The 19,908-nt window shown below is 65.0% G+C and overlaps 1 protein-coding gene across 1 annotated transcript; it reads left to right on the top strand.

Annotated features, from left to right (window-relative positions):
- The first annotated feature begins 4,028 nt into the window (after positions 1–4,028).
- LOC138735211 (blue-sensitive opsin) lies at positions 4,029–12,034 on the top strand. The gene is made up of 5 exons (XM_069883113.1): positions 4,029–4,428; positions 5,949–6,117; positions 6,188–6,353; positions 7,932–8,171; positions 11,898–12,034. The coding sequence occupies exons 1-5, from the start codon at positions 4,044–4,046 to the stop codon at positions 12,024–12,026; spliced, it is 1,089 nt and encodes a 362-aa protein (XP_069739214.1). The 5' UTR covers positions 4,029–4,043; the 3' UTR covers positions 12,027–12,034.
- Positions 12,035–19,908: the final 7,874 nt, after the last annotated feature.

Here is a 19,908-nt window from a genome sequence, read left to right as displayed (position 1 = left end):
GGGCTAAGCCCCGCCCACCCCTCCCCTCCCTCCGGCCCCGCCCCCCTCGGCCGTTGGAAAAGGCGGGAAACGCCCCCCCCTGGGTTTGAAACCCAACGGCCGCCGCGGCGCCTGAGGGGGGTGGGGGGGAACAGACACACCCCCCCGCCTCGGGAACCCCCCAAAACCAGCTGGGACACCCCAAAACTTCACACACACCCCCCCAGTGCTTAGGGACCCCCCCAAATATCAGAGACCCCCCCAAAAATATCAGACCCCCCCCTCAATAACATCAGAGCCCCCCCCTCAAAATATCAGGGACCCCCCGGTGCCTCAGGGCCCCCCAAAACATCACAAAGAGCTCAAAACAGCAGAGACACCCCAAAACTTCACACACACACACGCACAGTGCTCAGGGACCCCCCCAATTATCAGAAACCCCCCCACAGCATCAGAGCCCCCCCCTCACAAAATATCAGGGACCCTCAGTGCCTCAGGGCCCCCCAAAACATCACAAACAGCTCAAAACAGCAGAGACACCCCAAAACTTCACACACACACACCCCAGTGCTTAGGGACCCCCCCAAATATCAGAGACCCCCCCATAACATCAGAGCCCCCCCCCAAAATATCAGGGACCCCCCCAGTGCCTCAGGGCCCCCCAAAACATCACAAACAGCTCAAAACAGCAGAGACACCCCAAAACTTCTCACACACACCCCCCAGTGCTTAGGGACCCCCCCCAAATATCAGAGCCCCCTCTCAAAATATCAGGGACCCCCCCAGTGCCTCAGGGGCCCCCAAAACATCACAAACAGCTCAAAACAGCAGAGACACCCCAAAACTTCACACACACAGAGCGCTCAGGGACCCCCCCCACAACATCAGAGCCCCCCCCTCAAAATATCAGGGATCCCCCGGTGCCTCAAGGCCCCCCAAAACATCACAAACAGCTCAAAACATCAGAGACACCCCAAAACTTCACACACACACCCTCCCAGTGCTCAGGGACCCCCCCAAAATCAGAGACCCCCTCCCTGAAATAACATCAAATGCCCCCCCCAAAAAACATCAGAGCCCCTCAGGGCCCCCCCAAAAACATCACAAACACCTCAAAACATGAGACACCCCAAAACTTCACAGACCCCCCAGGGACCCCCCCCGAAACATCAGGGCCCCCCAAGGGCATCCAACAGCCCCCCTGGTGCCTCGGGCCCCCCAAAATATCAGAGACACCCCCAAAACATCAGGGACCCCCAAAAACATCAGGGACCCCCAAAATATCAGAGACACCCCCCACCCCGAACTTCAGGGACCACTCAGAGCCCCCCAAAAATCAGAGACCCCCCAAAACATCAGGGACCCCCAAAATGTCAGAGACCCCCCCAATAGAATCAGAGCCCCCCCCAAAACATCAGGGCCCCCCACTGCCCAGGGACCCCCCCCCAAAACCTCAGGGTCCCCCAATCCCCTCCCCGTGCCCCCCAACTTCCCCATCCGCACCCCCAGCCCCCCCTCAATTTTGGGGGGGTCCTAGCCCCCCCTCCATGGCCACTTGGGGGGTCCCCCCCCATTGCAGATTGGGGGGGGTTGAGCCCTCCCAGCCCCAAGGGTCCCCCCAAAACCAGGGTCTCCATCTTGCCTAAAGGGGGGGTTGTCCATGTTCCCCCCCCCCAACGGGGGGATCCCCACTGCCCCCCCAAACCGTAATCAGCTCCGGAATTATCCCTAATCCCCCCCGCCCTCGTTACCGGGATTATTGGGGGGGGGGGGATCACCCCGAGACCCTTGGGTGCTGGGGGGAGGGGGCACCCCCAGCTGAGGGGTGCTGGGAGTTGTAGTCTGACCCCCCCCCACTTTTTGGGGGGGTCCAGAAGGGTTTGGGGGGGGTTCAGAGGGGTTTTGGGGGGCATTCAGAGGGGTTTTGGGGGGTTCAGAGGGGTTTTTGGGGGGTTCAGAGGGGTTGGGGAGGGATCGGGGGGGTCAGGATGGGGTTGGAGGGAGCTGGAGGGGTTGAGGGGATCGGGGGGGGGTGTCAGGAGGGGTTTTGGGGGGGGCTAGAGGGGTTTGGGGGGGGGATTGAGGATGTCGAAGGGGGTTTGGGGGGGCTCTGAGGGGTTGGGGGTGTTGAGGATGTCAGAGGGGGTTTGGGGGAGGGTCCAGAGGGGTTTTGGGGGGGTCAGGAAGGGTTTTGGGGGAATTCAGAAGGGTTTTGGGGGGGATTGAGGATGTCAGAAGGGGTTTTGGGGGGGTCCAGAGGGGTTTTGGGGGCATTCAGAGGGGTTTTGGGGGGTCCAGAGGGGGTTGGGGGGGGATTGAGGATGTCAGAAGGGGTTTTGGGGGGGTCCAGAGGGGTTTTTGGGGGGATTCAGAGGGGTTGGAAAGGGGATGGGGGGGGTCCAGAGGGGTTTTGGGGGGATTCAGAGGGGTTGGAAAGGGGATGGGGGGGGTCCAGGGGGGTTTTGGGGGGGGATTGAGGATGTCAGAAGGGGTTTTGGGGGGGTCCAGAGGGGTTTTGGGGGGGTCCGGAGGGGTTTTGGGTGGGATTGAGGATGTCAGAGGGGGCTTTGGGGGGTCCAGAGGGATTTTGGGGGGATCCAGAGGGGTTGGGGGGGTCCAGAGGGGATTTGAGGGGGTTCAGAGGGGTTGACAGAGGGGGTGCAGGGGTCCAGAGTGGTTTGGGGGCATCCAGAGGGGTTTTGAGGGGGTCCAGAGCAGGTTGGGGGTGTCCAGAGGGGTTTTGAGGGGGTCCAGAGGGGTTTTGGGGGGGTCCAGAGGGGTTTTGAGGGTGTTCAGAGGGGTTGACAGAGGGGTTGCAGGGGTCCAGAGCGGTTTGGGGGCGTCCAGAGGGGTTTTGAGGGGGTCCAGAGGGGTTTTGAGGGGGTCCAGAGGGGTTTTGAGGGGGTCCAGAGGGGTTTGGGGGGCATTCAGAGGGGCTGGGAAGGGGTTGCGGGGGTCCAGAGGGGTTTGGAGGGGGGTCCAAAGGGGTTTTGGGAGGGGGCTGAGGCTTGGTTTTGGGGTCCAGAGGCTCAGTTTTGGGGTGCGGGGTGGGTCTGAGGCTCAATTTTGGGGTGCAAGGTGGTGCTGAGGCTCAGTTTTGGTGTGCAGGGTGGTGCTGAGTCTCAGTTTTGGGGTGCAGGGAGGCCTAAGGCTCAGTTTTGGGGTGCAGGCGGAGTCTGAGGCTCAGTTTTGGGATGCAGGGGGGGTCTGAGGCTCAGTTTTGGGGTGCAGAGGCTCAATTTTGGGGTGCAGGGTGGGTCTGAGGCTCAGTTTTGGGCTGCAGGGGGAGTCTGAGGCTCAGTTTTTGCATTTGGAGGAGGCTGAGGCTCAGTTTTGGGGTGTGGAGGCTCAATTTTGGGGTACAGGGTGGGGCTGAGGCTCAGTTTTGGGGTGCAGAGGCTCAGTTTTGGCGTGCATGGTAGGTCTGAGGCTCAGGTTTTGGGTTCAGAGCAGGCTGAGGCTCAGGTTTTGGGTCCGGAGGCTCAGTTATTGGGTTCGGAGGCTCAGTTTTGGGGTGCAGAGGCTCAGTTTTTTGGATTCGGAGGAGGCTGCGGCTCAGTTTTGGGGTTCGGAGGCTCAATTTTGGGGTGCAGAGGCTCATTTTTTTGGATTTGGAGGAGGCTGCAGCTCAGTTTTTGGGTCCGGAGGCTCAACTTTGGGGTGCGGAGGCTCGATTTTGGGGTGCAGGCATCCGTGGGCCCCCCGTTTGCGCTGCCATCTCTCCATCCATGAGCTTGGGGGGGGTGGGGGGAGGTTCCGGGGAGGCGTGTGCTCATTAAGCTCATTTTGGGGGGGGCGGATCCCCCTGATCCCCCGGTTAATCGGGGCTCGGGGCGATTAAGTCCCCCCAAAAGCCGCTTGCCGGGCGGGTAAGTCGGGCTTGGCCAGCGCCCGCCGGGCGGATAAGCCGAGCTCAGCCGCGCTTTGCGGCGTTTTAGCCGCGATTAAGTTGGGGGGCGGCCCCCCCCCCCCCCTTCCTATAAAGGGTCTTCGCCGGTCACCCCCCCTGTCCAGCCGTCCGTCCCGCCGTCCGTCCCGCCGTCCGTCCGTCCCTCCCCGCCGCCATGCAGAAGGCGCGGGACGGCCGCGAGGAGCTCCCCGAGGATTTCTACATCCCCATGGTGCTGGAGACGCCCAACCTGACGGCGCTGAGCCCCTTCCTGGTGCCCCAAACCCACCTGGGCAGCCCCGGGATCTTCAAGGCCATGGCGGCCTTCATGTTCGTCCTCATCGCCCTGGGGGTCCCCATCAACACCCTCACCATCTTCTGCACGGCCAAGTACAAGAAGCTGCGCTCCCACCTCAACTACATCCTGGTCAACTTGGCCGTGGCCAACCTGCTGGTCATCTGTGTCGGCTCCACCACCGCCTTCTACAGCTTCTCCCAGATGTACTTCGCCCTGGGGCCCACCGCCTGCAAGATCGAGGGCTTCGCCGCCACCCTGGGAGGTAGCCGGGGCCGGGGGGACCTCGGGTCGGGGACCTTGGGTTGGAGACGTTGAGTTGGGGATGTTGGGTTGGGGATGTTGGGTTGGGGACGTTGGGTTGGGGACATTGGGTTGGGGTCGTTGAATTGGGGTCGTTGAGTTGGGGACGTTGAGTTGGGGACGTTGGGTTGGGGATGTTGGGTTGGGGATGTTGGTTCTGGGAATGTTGAGTTGGGGTCGTTGGGTTGGGGGATGTTGGGTTGAGGTCGTTGAATTGGGAACGTTGAGTTGGGGATGTTGGTTCTGGGGACATTGGGTTGGAGACGTTGAGCTGGGGACATCGGGTTGTGGTCGTTGAATTGGGGACGTTGATTTGGGGTCATTGATTTGGGGGCGTTGAGTTGGGGTTGTTGGGTTGAGGTCTTTGAGTTGGGGACGTTGAGTTGGGGACGTTGGGTTGAGGTCGTTGAGTTGTGGATGTTGGATTGGGGGATGTTGGGTTGAGGATGTTGGTTCTGGGGTCGTTGAGTTGGGGTCGTTGATTTGGGGATGTTGGGTTGGGGACAGTGGGTTCAGGGTGTTGAGTTGGGGACATTGGTTCTAGCGATGTTGAGTTGGGGGTCGTTGGGTTGAGTGTGTTGAGTTGGGGACATTGAGTTGGGGACGTTGGGGTTGGGGACATTGAGTTGGGGACATTGGTTCTGGGGACGTTGAGTTGGGGACATTGAGTTTGGGACGCTGGTTCTGGGGACCTTGAGTTGGGGTCGTTGGGTTGGGGACGTTGGGTTGGGGATGTTGAGTTGAGAACATCGAGTTGGGGATGTTGGGTTGGGGACGTTGAGTTGGGGACATTGGGTTGGGGACATTGAGTTGGGGACGTTGGATGAGGGAGCGTGAGGCGTGTGGGACATGGAGCTTCGGCCATGGGGAGGTCGGGTTCTTGGGGACACGAAGACGTTGGGCATGTGGGACGCGACGATGGGTTTGTTGGGCGCACGGAACACAGAGACGTTGGGTATTGGGCCACCAGGTTCTTAGGGACATGGAGATGCTGGCAACGGGGCCACCAGGTTCTTGAGAACATCGAGACGTTGGCCATGGGGCCACCAGGTTCTTAGGGACAGGAGGACATTGGGGGTGTGGGGCATGAAGACATTGGTCGTGGGGCCACCAGGTTCTTGAGAAGATGACGACATTGGCCATGGGGCCATTGGGTTCTTGGGGACACAGAGACATTGGCCGTGGGGCCACCAGGTTCTTAGGGACAGGAGGACACGGGAGGGTGTGGGACATGAAGCCGTTGGCCTTGAGATGTTGGTTCTTGAGAACACGAAGATGTTGGTCGTGGGGCCCCCACGTTCTTGAGAACAAAGACCTTGGGTTGGGGCCCCCACGTTCTTGAGAAGATGAAGCCATCGGCCACGGGGCCACCAGGTTCTCAGAGACAGGAGGACACCGGGGCTGTGGGCCGCGAAGCCGTTGGCCACGGGGCCCCCACGTTCTCGAGAAGACGAAGGCGCCGTCCGTGTCCCCTGTCCCCAGGCATGGTGAGCCTGTGGTCGCTGGCGGTGGTGGCCTTCGAGCGCTTCCTGGTCATCTGCAAACCCCTGGGGAACTTCACGTTCCGGGGCAGCCACGCTCTGCTGGGCTGCGCGGCCACCTGGATCTTCGGCCTCGTGGCCTCGGTGCCTCCGCTCTTCGGCTGGAGCAGGTCCGGGCGGGCGGGCGGGGGCGGGAGGAGGTCCGGGACGTGGGCCTTGACCCCACCTCGGCCTCTCCAGGTACATCCCCGAGGGCCTCCAGTGCTCCTGCGGCCCCGACTGGTACACGACCAACAACAAGTGGAACAACGAGTCCTACGTCCTCTTCCTCTTCGCCTTCTGCTTCGGCGTCCCCCTCACCATCATCGTCTTCTCCTACGGGCGCCTCCTGCTCACCCTGCGCGCGGTACGGACGCGCCCGGGGCTCGCCGGCCACCAGCAGGAGCTCGGGGGCCACCACTGGCACCTTGAGGGCCACAAATAGGACCTGAGGGCCACCAGTGGGACCTTGAGGGCCACAAATAGGACCTGAGGGCCACCATAGGACCTTGAGGGCCACCAATAGGACCTTGTGGGACCTTGTGGGCCACCAGTAGGACCTTGAGGGCCACCAATAGGACCTTGAGGGCCACCAGTAGGAACTTGTGGGACCTTGAGGGCCACCAATAGGACCTTGAGGGCCACCAGTAGGACCTTGTAGGCCACATATAGGACCTTGAGGGCCACCAGTGGTCCGTTGAGAGCCACCAATAGGACCTTGTGGGCCACCAGTAGGACCTTGTGGGACCTTGTGAGTCACCAATAGGACCTTGTGAGCCACCAATAGGACCCTGTGGGCCATCAATAGGACCTTGAGGGCCACAAATAGGACTTTGTGGGCCACCAGTAGGACCTTATGGGACCTTATGGGCCTCAAATAGGACCTTGAGGGCCACCAGTAGGACCTTGTGGGACCTTGTGGGTCACCAGTAGGACCTTGAGGGCCACCAATAGGACCTTGTGGGCGACCAGTAGGACTTTGTGGGCCACAAATAGGACCTTGTGGGACCTTGTGGGTCACCAGTAGGACCTTGTGGGCCACTAGGGATGTGGAGCAGGACCTTGAGGGCCACCAGTGGGACCTTGAGGGCCACAAATAGGACCTTGTGGGCCACAATTAGGACCTGAGGGCCACAAGTAGGACCTTGTGGGTGACCAGTAGGACCTTGTGGGCCACCAATAGGACCTTGTGGGCCCCCAGTAGGACCTTGTGGGACCTTGTGGGTCACCAATAGGACCTTGAGGGCTACAAATAGGACCTTGAGGGCCACCAGTAGGACCTTATGGGACCTTGTGGGCCACCAGTAGGACCTTGAGGGCCACCAGTAGGACCTTGTAGGCCACAAATAGGACCTTGAGGGCCACCAGTAGGACCTTGTAGGATCTTGTGGGTCACCAGTAGGACCTTGAGGGCCACGAGTAGGACCTTGTGGGCCACCAATAGGACCTTGTGGGCCACCAATAGGACCTTGAAGGCCACCAGTAGGACCTTATGGGACCTTGTGGGCCACCAATAGGACCTTGAGGGCCACCAGTAGGACCTTATGGGACCTTGTGGGCCACCAATAGGACCTTGAGGGCCACCAGTAGGACCTTATGGGACCTTGTGGGCCACCAATAGGACCTTGTGGGCCACCAATAGGACCTTGAAGGCCACCAGTAGGACCTTGTGGGATCTTGTGGGCCACCAGTAGGACCTTGAGCACCACCAGTAAGACCTTATGGGACCTTGTGGGCCACCAATAGGACCTTGTGGGCCACAAATAGGACCTTGAGGGCCACCAGTAGGACCTTGTGGGACCTTGTGGGCCACCAGTAGGACCTTGAGGGCCACCAGTGGGCCCTGGAGGGCCAGCAGCTCCCTAGAGGCACCCCGTGGGGCCGGTGGCGGCGCGGGGCCCCCCGGGTCGGGCCGGGGCTGAGGTCCCCGCGCTGGTGGTGGCAGGTGGCGAAGCAGCAGGAGCAGTCGGCGACGACGCAGAAGGCGGAGCGGGAGGTGACCAAGATGGTGGTGGTGATGGTCCTGGGCTTCCTGGTGTGCTGGGCGCCCTACACGGTGTTCGCGCTCTGGGTGGTGACGCACCGCGGGGCGCCCTTCGAGGTGGGGCTGGCCTCCGTGCCCTCCGTCTTCTCCAAGGCCTCCACCGTCTACAACCCCGTCATCTACGTCTTCATGAACAAGCAGGTGGGGGGCCGGGGGGGGCACTGGGGGGTGGAGTTGGGGGGCACTGGGGGCACTGGGGGGTGGAGTTGGGGGGCACTGGGGGGGCACTGGGGGGCACTGGGGTGGAGTTGGGGGGCACTGGGGGGCACTGGGGGGGCACTGGGGGGCAGAGGTGGGGAGGGGGCACTTGGGGGGCACTGGGGGGTGGAGTTGGGGGGCGCTTGGGGGACACCGGGGGGCACTGGGGGGCACTGGGGGGCAGAGGTGGTGAGGGGGGCACTTGGGGGGTTGGATTTGGGGGGCACTTGGGGGGCAGAGGTGGGGAGGGGGGCACGGGGGGGGGCACTTGGGGGTGGAGTTGGGGGACACTTGGGGGGCAGAGGTGGGTAGGGGGCACTTGGGGGGCACTTGAGGATGGAGTTGGGGGGCACTGTGGGGCAGAGGTGGGGAGGGGGGCACTGGGGGGGCACTTGGGGGTGGAGTTGGGGGGCACTGGGGGGGCAGGGGAGGGTAGGGGGGTGCTTGGGGGGCCCGGGGGGGCACTTGGGGGGCACTTGGGGGGCAGAGGTGGGGAGGGGGGCACTTGGGGGTGGAATTGGGGGGCACTTGGGGGGCAGAGGTGGGGAGGGGGGTGTTTGGGGGGCACTTGGGGGGCAGGGGAGGGTGGGGGGCACTTGGGGAGTGGAGTTGGGGGGCACTTGGGGGGCAGAGGTGGGAAGGGGGCACTTGGGGGGCACTGGGGGGTGGAATTGGGGGGCACTTGGGGGGCAGGGGAGGGGAGGGGGGTGGAATTGGGGGGCACTTGGGGGGCAGAGGTGGGGAGGGGGCACTTGGGGGGCACTTGGGGGGCAGAGGTGGGGAGGGGGGCGCTTGGGGGGCACTGGTAGGTGGGGGTCACTGGGGACACTGGGGGGGCAGGGGGGGCTGTGGGAGGCTGGCCCAGTAACACCCAGCACGCGCCCAGTGACCCCCAGTAAGGGCCCAGTGACACCCAGTAAAGGGCAGGTGAGGGTCCAGTGTCACCCAGTGACCCCCGATAACGGCCCGGTGAGTCCCAGTAAGGGCCCAGTAAGAGCCTCCCAGTAAGGGCCCAGTGACTCCCAGTAAGGGCCCAGTGACCCCCAGTAATGGCCCAGTGACCCCCAGTAAGGGCCCAGTGACCCCCAGTAATGGTCCAGTGACCCCCAGTAATGGTCCAGTGACACCCAGTAAGGGCCCAGTGACACCCAGTATGGGCCCAGTGACACCCAGTAATGGTCCAGTGACCCCCAGTAAGGGCCCAGTGACACCCAGTAATGGTCCAGTGACCCCCAGTAAGGGCCCAGTGACCCCCAGTAAGGGCCCAGTGACACCCAGTAATGGTCCAGTGACCCCCAGTAAGGGCCCAGTGACCCCCAGTAAGGGCCCAGTGACACCCAGTAATGGTCCAGTGACTCCCAGTAAGGGCCCAGTGACCCCCAGTAATGGCCCAGTGACCCCCAGTAAGGGCCCAGTGACCCCCAGTAATGGTCCAGTGACCCCCAGTAATGGCCCAGTGACACCCAGTAAGGGCCCAGTGACACCCAGTATGGGCCCAGTGACACCCAGTAATGGTCCAGTGACCCCCAGTAAGGGCCCAGTGACACCCAGTAATGGTCCAGTGACCCCCAGTAAGGGCCCAGTGACCCCCAGTAAGGGCCCAGTGACACCCAGTAATGGTCCAGTGACCCCCAGTAAGGGCCCAGTGACCCCCAGTAAGGGCCCAGTGACACCCAGTAATGGTCCAGTGACCCCCAGTAAGGGCCCAGTGACCCCCAGTAAGGGCCCAGTGACACCCAGTATGGGCCCAGTGACCCCCAGTAAGGGCCCAGTGACACCCAGTAATGGCCCAGTGACCCCCAGTAAGGGCCCAGTGACACCCAGTAAGGGCCCAGCGCAACCCAGTAAGGGCCCAGTGACCCCCAGTAAGGGCCCAGTGACACCCAGTAAGGGCCCAGTGACCCCCAGTAAGGGCCCAGTGACACCCAGTATGGGCCCAGTGACCCCCAGTAAGGGCCCAGTGACACCCAGTATGGGCCCAGTGACACCCAGTAAGGGCCCAGTGACCCCCAGTAAGGGCCCAGTGACACCCAGTATGGGCCCAGTGACACCCAGTAAGGGCCCAGTGACCCCCAGTAAGGGCCCAGCGCAACCCAGTAAGGGCCCAGTGACACCCAGTAATGGTCCAGTGACCCCCAGTAAGGGCCCAGTGACCCCCAGTAATGGTCCAGTGACCCCCAGTAAGGGCCCAGTGACTCCCAGTAAGGGCCCAGTGACACCCAGTAAGGGCCCAGTGACCCCCAGTAATGGTCCAGTGACACCCAGTAAGGGCCCAGTGACACCCAGTATGGGCCCAGTGACACCCAGTAATGGTCCAGTGACCCCCAGTAAGGGCCCAGTGACACCCAGTATGGGCCCAGTGACACCCAGTAAGGGCCCAGTGACCCCCAGTGATGGCCCAGTGACACCCAGTATGGGCTGTGTGAGAGCCCAGTGACCTCCAGTAATGGCCCAGTGCCAACCAGTAAGGGCCCAGTAAGGGCCCAGTGCCACCCAGTACGGGCTCAGTGACTCCCAGTGACACCCAGAGCCACCCAGTAAGGGCCCAGTGACTCCCAGTGACCCCCTATAGTGGCCCAGTGCCACCACCCAGTAAGGGCTGCATGAAGCCCTAGTGGCACCCAGTAATGCCCCAGTGCCACCCAGTTAGGGCTCAGTAACTCCCAGTGCCACCCAGTAAAGGGCAGCTGAGGACCCAGTGCCACCCAGTAAGAGCCCAGTGACCCCCAGTAAGGGCCCAGAGCCACCCAGCAAGAGCCCAGTAAGGGCCCAGTGACCCCCATCAACCCCCAATAATGGCCCAGTGCCACCCAGTAAGAGCCCAGTAAGGGCCCAGTGCCACCCAGTAAGAGCCCAGTAAGGGCCCAGTGCCACCCAGTAAGAGCTCTCTAACTCCTAGTGCCACCCTGTGCCACCCAGTAAGGGCCCAGTGACCCCCAGTGACACCCAGTAAGGGCCCAGTGCCACCCAGTAAGAGCCCAGTAAGGGCGCAGTGCCACCCAGTAAGAGCCCAGTAAGGGCGCAGTGCCACCCAGTAAGAGCCCAGTAAGGGCCCAGTGCCACCCAGTAAGAGCTCTCTAACTCCTAGTGCCACCCTGTGCCACCCAGTAAGGGCCCAGTGACCCCCAGTGACACCCAGTAAGGGCCCAGTGCCACCCAGTAAGAGCTCTGTAACTCCTAGTGCCACCCAGTGCCACCCAGTAAGGGCCCAGTGCCGCCCAGTGACCCCCAGTGACACCCAGTAAGGGCCCAGTGCCACCCAGTAAGAGCTCTGTAACTCCTAGTGCCACCCAGTGCCACCCAGTAAGGGCCCAGTGCCACCCAGTGACCCCCAGTAAGGGCCCAGTGCCACCCAGTAAGAGCTCTCTAACTCCTAGTGCCACCCAGTGCCACCCAGTAAGGGCCCAGTGACCCCCAGCGACCCCCAGTAAGGGCCCAGTGCCCCCCAGTGCTGACCCAGTCCCATCCCAGTGCCTCCTGGAGGGGACCAGGGAAGGGGGGGGAAGGTTTAGGGGGTGTGTGACATCACTGGAAGGGCGGGTGACATTATGGGGGGTGTGACATCACGGGGGGTGACTTCATCGTGGGGGGTGTGATGTCATCACGGGGGGTGACGTCATCACGGGGGTGTGACGTCACCGTGTCCCCCCCGCCCCCCCCCCCCCCCAGTTCCGCTCGTCGCTGCTGCGGTTGCTGTTCTGCGGCCGCAGCCCCTTTGGGGACGATGACGACGTGTCGGGCTCCTCGCAGGCCACCCAGGTCTCCTCCGTCTCCTCCAGCCAGGTGGCCCCCGCCTAGCGCCGCCCCACGGCCCCACAGAGCCCCACAGAGCCCCACACTGCCCCACGGCGACCCACGGCGCCCCACGGCCACACACACTGCCCCACACACTGCCCCACAGCCCCACGGCGACCCATGGCCCCACACTGCCCCACGGCGACCCACACACTGCCCCACACACTGCCCCCCACACTGCCCCACGGCGCCCCACGGCCCCACACACTGCCCCACACACGGCCCCACACACTGCCCCACAGCCCCACGGCGACCCACGGCCCCACACTGCCCCACGGCGCCCCACACACTGCCCCACACACGGCCCCACACACTGCCCCACGGCGCCCCACGGCCCCACACACTGCCCCACACACGGCCCCACACACTGCCCCACGGCGCCCCACGGCCCCACACACTGCCCCACACACTGCCCCACACACAGCCCCACGGCGACCCACAGCGCTGCCCCACACACTGCCCCACAGCTACCCACAGCGCTGCCCCACAGCCCCACGGCAACCCACGGCCCCACACTGCCCCACAGCCCCACGGAGACCCACAGGGACCCACACAGCCCCACAGCCCCACAGGGACCCACAGAGACCCACAGCGACCCACAGCCCCACGGCGACCCACAGCCCCACAGGGACCCACAGTGACCCACAGCGACCCACAGAGACCCACAGCCCCACACACTGCCCCACAGCACAGCCCCACAGAGCCCCACAGCCCCACAGAGACCCTCAGAGACCCACAGAGACCCACAGCCCCACACTGCCCCACAGAGACCCACAGCGACCCACAGGGACCTACAGCCCCACACTGCCCCACAGAGACCCATGGCGACCCATGGCGACCCACACAGCCCCACAGCCCCACGGAGACCCACAGCCCCACAGAGACCCACACAGCCCCACAGAGACCCACACAGCCCCACAGCCCCACGGAGACCCACAGCACTGCCCCACACAGCCCCACAGAGACCCCACACTACCCCACAGAGACCCACACAGCCCCACAGGGACCCACACAGCCCCACACACTGCCCCACAGCAACCCACAGTGCTGCCCCACAGAGCCCCACAGCCCCATGGTGCTGCCCCACAGCGAGCCATGGGGGCCCCCCCGAGCCCCGCTGCCCCCCAGCGCTGCCCCCCAGAGCGCTGCCCCCCGGCGCCGTGGGGCTCCCGGGGCCGTGTGGGTTCCGGGCCGCCGTGGGGCAGCCCCCCAGCCCCGTTGTACATAACCCCCCGCCCCACATTAAACACTGGAGACGCAGCCTCCGAGTCCGTGTGGGGCACTGCCCCTGCCCCACAGAGCCCCCCTGCCCCCCAAGTCCCTCTGAGCCCCCCAAGTCCCTCTGAGCCCCAAGTCCCTCTGAGCCCCCCAAGTCTCCCTGAGCCCCAAGTCCCTCTGAGCCCCCCAAGTCTCTCTGAGCCCCAAGTCCCTCTGAGAACCCGAAGTCCCTCTGAGCCCCCCAAGTCCCTCTGAGCCCCCCAAGTCTCCCTGAGGCCCAAGTCTCTCTGAGCCCCCCAAGTCCCTCTGAGCCCCCCAAGTCCCTCTGAGCCCCCCAAGTCTCCCTGAGGCCCAAGTCTCTCTGAGCCCCCCAAGTCCCTCTGAGCCCCCCAAGTCTCTCTGAGCCCCAAGTCCCTCTGAGCCCCAAGTCTCCCTGAGCCCCAAGTCTCCCTGAGTCCCCCAAGTCCCTCTGAGCCCCCCAAGTCTCTCTGAGACCCCCAAGTCCCCTCAGCCCCCCAAGTCCCTCTGAGCCCCCCAAGCCTCTCTGAGCCCCCTCAGCCCCCCAAGTCCCTCTGAGCCCCCCAAGTCTCTCTGAGCCCCCTCAGCCCCCCAAGTCCCTCTGAGACCCCCAAATCCCCTCAGCCCCCCAAGTCCCTCTGAGTCCCCCAAGTCTCTCTGAGCCCCAAGTCTCTCTGAGCCCCTCAAGTCTCTCCAAGCCCCTCAGCCCCCACAAGTCCCTCTGAGCCCCTCAAATCCCTGAGTCCCCCAAGTTCCTGAGCCCTCCAAGTTCCTCTGAGCCCCCAAGCTCCCCTGCCCCCCAAGTCCCTCTGAGCTCCGTGAGACCCCAAGTCCCTCTGAGCCCCCCAAGTCCCTCTGAGCCCCCCAAGTCCCTCTGAGTCCCCCAAGTCTCTCCGAGGCCCTCAAGTCTCTCCAAGCCCCCCAGCCCTCCAAGTCTCCCTGAGCCCCCCAAGTCCCTCTGAGCCCCAAGTCTCCCTGAGCCCCAAGTCTCTCTGAGCCCCAAGTCCCTCTGAGCCCCCCAAGTCTCTCTGAGCCCCCTCAGTCCCCCAAGTCTCTCTGAGCCCCCCAAGTCCCTCTGAGCCCCAAGTCTCTCTGAGCCCCAAGTCTCCCTGAGCCCCCCAAGTCCCTCTGAGCCCCCCAAGTCTCTCTGAGCCCCAAGTCCCTCTGAGAACCCGAAGTCCCTCTGAGCCCCAAGTCCCTCTGATCCCCCCAAGTCTCTCTGAGCCCCAAGTCCCTCTGAGCCCCAAGTCTCCCTGAGCCCCCGAAGTCCCTCTGAGCCCCCCAAGTCCCTCTGAGTCCCCTCAGTCCCCCAAGTCCCTCTGAGCCCCCCAAGTCTCCCTGAGGCCCAAGTCTCCCTGAGCCCCCCAAGTCCCTCTGAGTCCCCCAAGTCTCTCCGAGCCCCTCAAGTCTCTCCAAGCCCCCCAGCCCCCCAAGTCTCCCTGGCCCCCCCCAGTGTCGGGGCGGCCGTGGGGCGCGCCGTGGGGCCCGCAGTGGGGCGCGCGGCCGAGTTCTGCTGGTAGTGAGCTCTGTCCCAGCGGCAACAGTTCAGAACTAGCGGAATTCCTGTCGCACGGCCCGGGCGGCTCTGCCCCACGGCGACCCACGGCGGCTCCGCGCTGCCCCACGGCCGCCCCACAGCCACCCACGGCGACCCGCGGCAGCCCCACCGTGACCCACAGCAACACACGGTGACCCACGGCGGGCCTACAGCGACCCACGGCCGCCCCACGGCGACCCAGCGTGACCCACGGCTGCCCCACGGTGACCCAGCGTGACCCACAGCCCCATAGCAGCCCCACAGCCACCCACGCTGCCCCACAGCGGCTCCACGGTGACCCACGGCTGCCCCACAGCTACCCACGCTGCCCCACAGCTGCCCCATGGCGACCCAGCGTGACCCACAGCTGCCCCACAGCGACCTACGGCAGCCCCACGGTGACCCAGTGTGACCCACGGCTGCCCCATAGCAGCCCCACAGCCACCCACGCTGCCCCACAGCTGCCCCACAGCGGCTCCACGGTGACCCACGGCTGCCCCACAGCAGCCCCATAGCAGCCCCACAGCTACCCACGCTGCCCCACAGCTGCCCCACGGCGACCCAGCGTGACCCACGGCTGCCCCACGGTGACCCAGCGTGACCCACAGCCCCATAGCAGCCCCACAGCCACCCACGCTGCCCCACAGCGGCTCCACGGTGACCCACGGCTGCCCCACAGCGACCCAGCGTGACCCACAGCAGCCCCACAGCAGCCCCACAGCTACCCACGCTGCCCCACAGCTGCCCCATGGCGACCCAGCGTGACCCACAGCTGCCCCACAGCGACCTACGGCAGCCCCACGGTGACCCAGCGTGACCCACGGCTGCCCCACAGCAGCCCCACAGCTACCCACGCTGCCCCACAGCTGCCCCATGGTGACCCAGCGAGACCCACGGCAGCCCCACAGCAAGACAGCGTGACCCACGGTGGCCCCACAGCAGCCCCACGGCAACCCCAGCGAGACCCACAGCGGCCCCACAGCAACACAGCGTGACCCACGGCAGCCCCAGTGTGACCCACGGCAGCCCCACAGTGGGTCCAGGGCCACACAGTGACCCCAAAGTGACCCACGGCAGCCCCACAGTGGGTCTAAGGCCACACAGTGACCCCACAGCGACCCAGTGTGACCCACAGCAGCCCCACAGCAGCTCCACACTGCCCCACAGCAACACAGCGTGACCCACGGCAGCCCCAGTGTGACCCACAGCAACACAGAGTGACCCACAGCAGCCCCACGGCAGCCCCACGGCAACACAACATGACCCGTGGTGACCCACAGCGGCCCCACAGCAACACAGAGTGACCCACAGAGGCCCCACAGCGGCTCCACAGCGACCCACGGCAGCCCCACGGCGACCCAGCGAGACCCACAGCGGCCCCGTGCTGGGTCCAGGGCCACACAGGGACCCCACAGCGACCCACGGCAGCCCCAGCGAGACCCACAGCAGCCCCACAGCAGCCCCACAGCAACCCAGTGTGACCCACGGCAGCCCCAGCGTGACCCACAGCGGCCCCACAGTGGGTCCAGGGACACATAGCGGCCCCACAGCGACCCACGGCAGCCCCACAGCAACACAACATGACCCATGGTGACCCACAGTGGCCCCACGGCGACCCAGCGAGACCCACAGCGGCCCCACAGCAACACAGTGTGACCCACAGTGGGTCCAGGGCCACACAGTGACCCCTCAGCACCCCACATCAGCCCCACGGCAACCCAGCGTGACCCACGGCAGCCCCACGGCAGCCCCACGGTGGGTCCAGGGCCACACAGCGACCCCCCAGTTCCCCCCAGCAGCCCCCCAGCGCCCCATAGCACCCACACCACCTCTGGTGTCCCGCAGTGCCCCACGGCGCCCCACATCTCCTCTGGTGCCCCCCGACTCCTCTCTGGTGCCCCCCGACTCCCCACGTCACGCCGCATCACCCCACACCCCCCCCGGTACCCCGACACTCACCCTCCCGGCTCCGTCGCGCTCCGGATGCCCCCCAGGACCTTGGGGTCCCCCCCCCAAGCCCCATAGGACCCCCCCAAACCCCACAGGGAGCCCCCAAACCCCCCAGGGAGCCCCTAAACCCCACAGGGAGCGCCCAAACCCCCCAGGCAGCCCCTAAACCCCACAGGGACCCCCCCCAAACCCCACAGGGAGCCCCTAAACCCCACAGGGACCCCCTAAAACCCACAGGGACCCCCTAAACCCCACAGGGACCCCCCAAACTCCACAGGACCCCCCCCAAACCCCACAGGGACCCCCTCTAAACCCCACAGGACCCCCCCAAACCCCACAGGGACCCCCCAAACCCCACGGGGTCCCCCAGCCCCACGGCGGCTCCCGCTCTCCAGCCACCGCGCCCCCTTTTTCCCCTGGGGGGGGATTAAAGTTTCCAGCGTCCCCCCCTAATCCCGATCCCCCGGGGCGACCCCAAAATCCCAGGATTAGGGGTGGGGGGGGTGGGGGGGATTAGAGCTGGGGGGCAGCAGGGGGGCCCCCCAAACCCTGACCCCCCCTCCTCGTTAATCCCCCGCGCCCCATCCGGGCCTAATTGCTAATTAAAGGCTTTCGGGTTATTTTTAGGGGGCTGGGGGGGTGGGTCAGGGGCGGCCCCCCCACACCCCACACCCCGTGCCCCACTTGGCCCCGCGCCCCGCGCCCCACGGTGACGTAACCGCCCCACGGCCGGGGGCCTCGAGGCCTCGACATGTGGGGCAGGAGGGTCACAGCCACGCTATGGGGCAGGGAGCGCGCTATGGGGCAGGATGGGGGGTCAACAGCCACGCTATGGGGCAGGGAGTGTGCTATGGGGCAGGATGGGGGGTCCACAGCCACGCTATGGGGCAGGGAGTGTGCTATGGGGCAGGGTGAGGGCCCACAGCCACGCTATGGGGCAGGGAGTGTGCTATGGGGCAGGGTGAGGGCCCACAGCCACGCTATGGGGCAGGGAGTGCGCTATGGGGCAGGGTGAGGGCCCACAGCCACGCTATGGGGCAGGGAGTGCGCTATGGGGCAGGGTGAGGGCCCACAGCCACGCTATGGGGCAGGGAGTGCACTATGGGGCAGGATGGGGGGCCCACAGCCACGCTATGGGGCAGGGTGAGGGCCCACAGCCACGCTATGGGGCAGGGAGCGCGCTATGGGGCAGGATGGGGGGTCCACAGCCATGCTATGGGGCAGGAGAGGGGATCAACATCCTAGTATGTGGGTCATGCACGGACCCGTGGCCTCCCTATGGGGCAGGAGGGGGTTCGATGCCCCAGTATGTGGGGCAGGAGGGGGCTCAGCACCTCAGCTGTGGGGCAGGAAAGGGGTCACCACCCCGGTTATGTGGGGCAGGAGGGGATTCCGCCCTGCGATGTGGGGCAGCCGCGGCCCCGTCTTCTCCCATCAGGAAATCGTGGGTGACGGGCTAAGCCGCCCTCAATCCCAGCCCCGCTATGGGGCAGGCGAGGTCGCGGGGCCCGCTATGGGGCAGGAGGGGGCTCGACGCCTCAAATATGGGGCAGGAGGGGGGTCGGCACCTCAAATATGGGGCAGGAGGGGGTTTGACACCACAAATATGGGGCAGGAGAGGGCTCGACACCTCAAATATGGGGCAGGAGGGGGTTTGACACCTCAAATATGGGGCAGGAGGGGGTTTGACACCTCAAATATGGGGCAGGAGGGGGTTTAATATCTCAGCTATGGGGCAGGAGGGGGGTCGGCACCTCAAATATGGGGCAGGAGGGGGCTCAATGCCTCAAATATGGGGCAGAAGGGGGTTCAACGCCTCAAATATGGGGCAGGAGGGGGTTTGACACCTCAAATATGGGGCAGGAGGGGGCTCGACACCTCAAATATGGGGCAGAAGGGGGTTCAACGCCTCAAATATGGGGCAGGAGGGGGTTCAACACCTCAAATATGGGGCAGGAGGGGGTTTGACACCACAAATATGGGGCAGGAGGGGGCTCGACACCTCAAATATGGGGCAGGAGGGGGTTCAACACCTCAAATATGGGGCAGGAGGGGGTTTGACACCACAAATATGGGGCAGGAGGGGGCTCGACACCTCAAATATGGGGCAGGAGGGGGCTCGACACCTCAAATATGGGGCAGGAGGGGGTTTGACACCTCAAATATGGGGCAGGAGGGGGTTCAACACCTCAAATATGGGGCAGGAGGGGGTTTAATATCTCAGGAAGGGATCCCCACGCTGTGGGGAAGGAGGGAAGCTTCGCCGTGGGGCAGAGGGAACTGTTGCGTGGGGTAGAAGGAATCCTCGCTGTGGGACAGCCGTGTCCCCTCGCTGTGGGGCAGCCGTGTTCCCTCGCTGTGGGGCAGAGGGACTCCTTGCTGTGGGGCAGCCGTGTCCCCTGGCTACGGGGCAGCCGTGTCCCCTCTCTATGGGGCAGAGGGACTCCTCGCTGTGGGGCAGAGGGACTCCTTGCTGTGGGGCAGCCGTGTCCCCTGGCTATGGGGCAGCCGTGTCCCCTCTCTATGGGGCAGAGGGACTCCTCGCTGTGGGGCAGAGGGACTCCTCGCTATGGGGCAGCCGTGTCCCCTCGCTGTGGGGCAGATGGACTCCTCGCTGTGGGGCAGAGGGACTCCTCGCTGTGGGGCAGCCATGTCCCCTCGCTATGGGGCAGAGGGACTCCTTGCCGTGGGGCAGAGGGACTCCTCGCTATGGGGCAGAGGGACTCCTCGCTGTGGGGCAGAGGGACTCCTTGCTATGGGGCAGAGGGACTCCTCGCTATGGGGCAGCCGTGTCCCCTCTCTATGGGGCAGAGGGACTCCTCGCCGTGGGGCAGCCGTGTCCCCTCGCTATGGGGCAGATGGACTCCTTGCTATGGGGCAGCCGTGTCCCCTCTCTATGGGGCAGAGGGACTCCTCGCCGTGGGGCAGCCGTGTCCCCTCGCTATGGGGCAGAGGGACTCCTCGCCGTGGGGCAGCCGTGTCCCCGCGCCGCCCCGTCAGGAAATTGCGGGTGACGGGCTAAGCCGCCCTCAATCCTCGCCCGGGTGACGCGGGGCCGAGCCCCCCCGGCCCCCGCGGCCCCCGCGGCCCCCGTGCCCCCCGCGCCGTGGGGCGCTAAGCCGGGCGGCGCTATAAGAGGCGCGAGGGGCGCGAGGCGCGGGG

The sequence above is a fragment of the Phaenicophaeus curvirostris genome, unplaced genomic scaffold (genome assembly GCF_032191515.1).
Source record: "Phaenicophaeus curvirostris isolate KB17595 unplaced genomic scaffold, BPBGC_Pcur_1.0 scaffold_577, whole genome shotgun sequence".
NCBI lineage: Eukaryota > Metazoa > Chordata > Aves > Cuculiformes > Cuculidae > Phaenicophaeus > Phaenicophaeus curvirostris.
The sequence above is the reverse complement of the archived record's forward strand: the minus strand, read 5'-3'. Positions and strand labels throughout refer to the sequence as shown.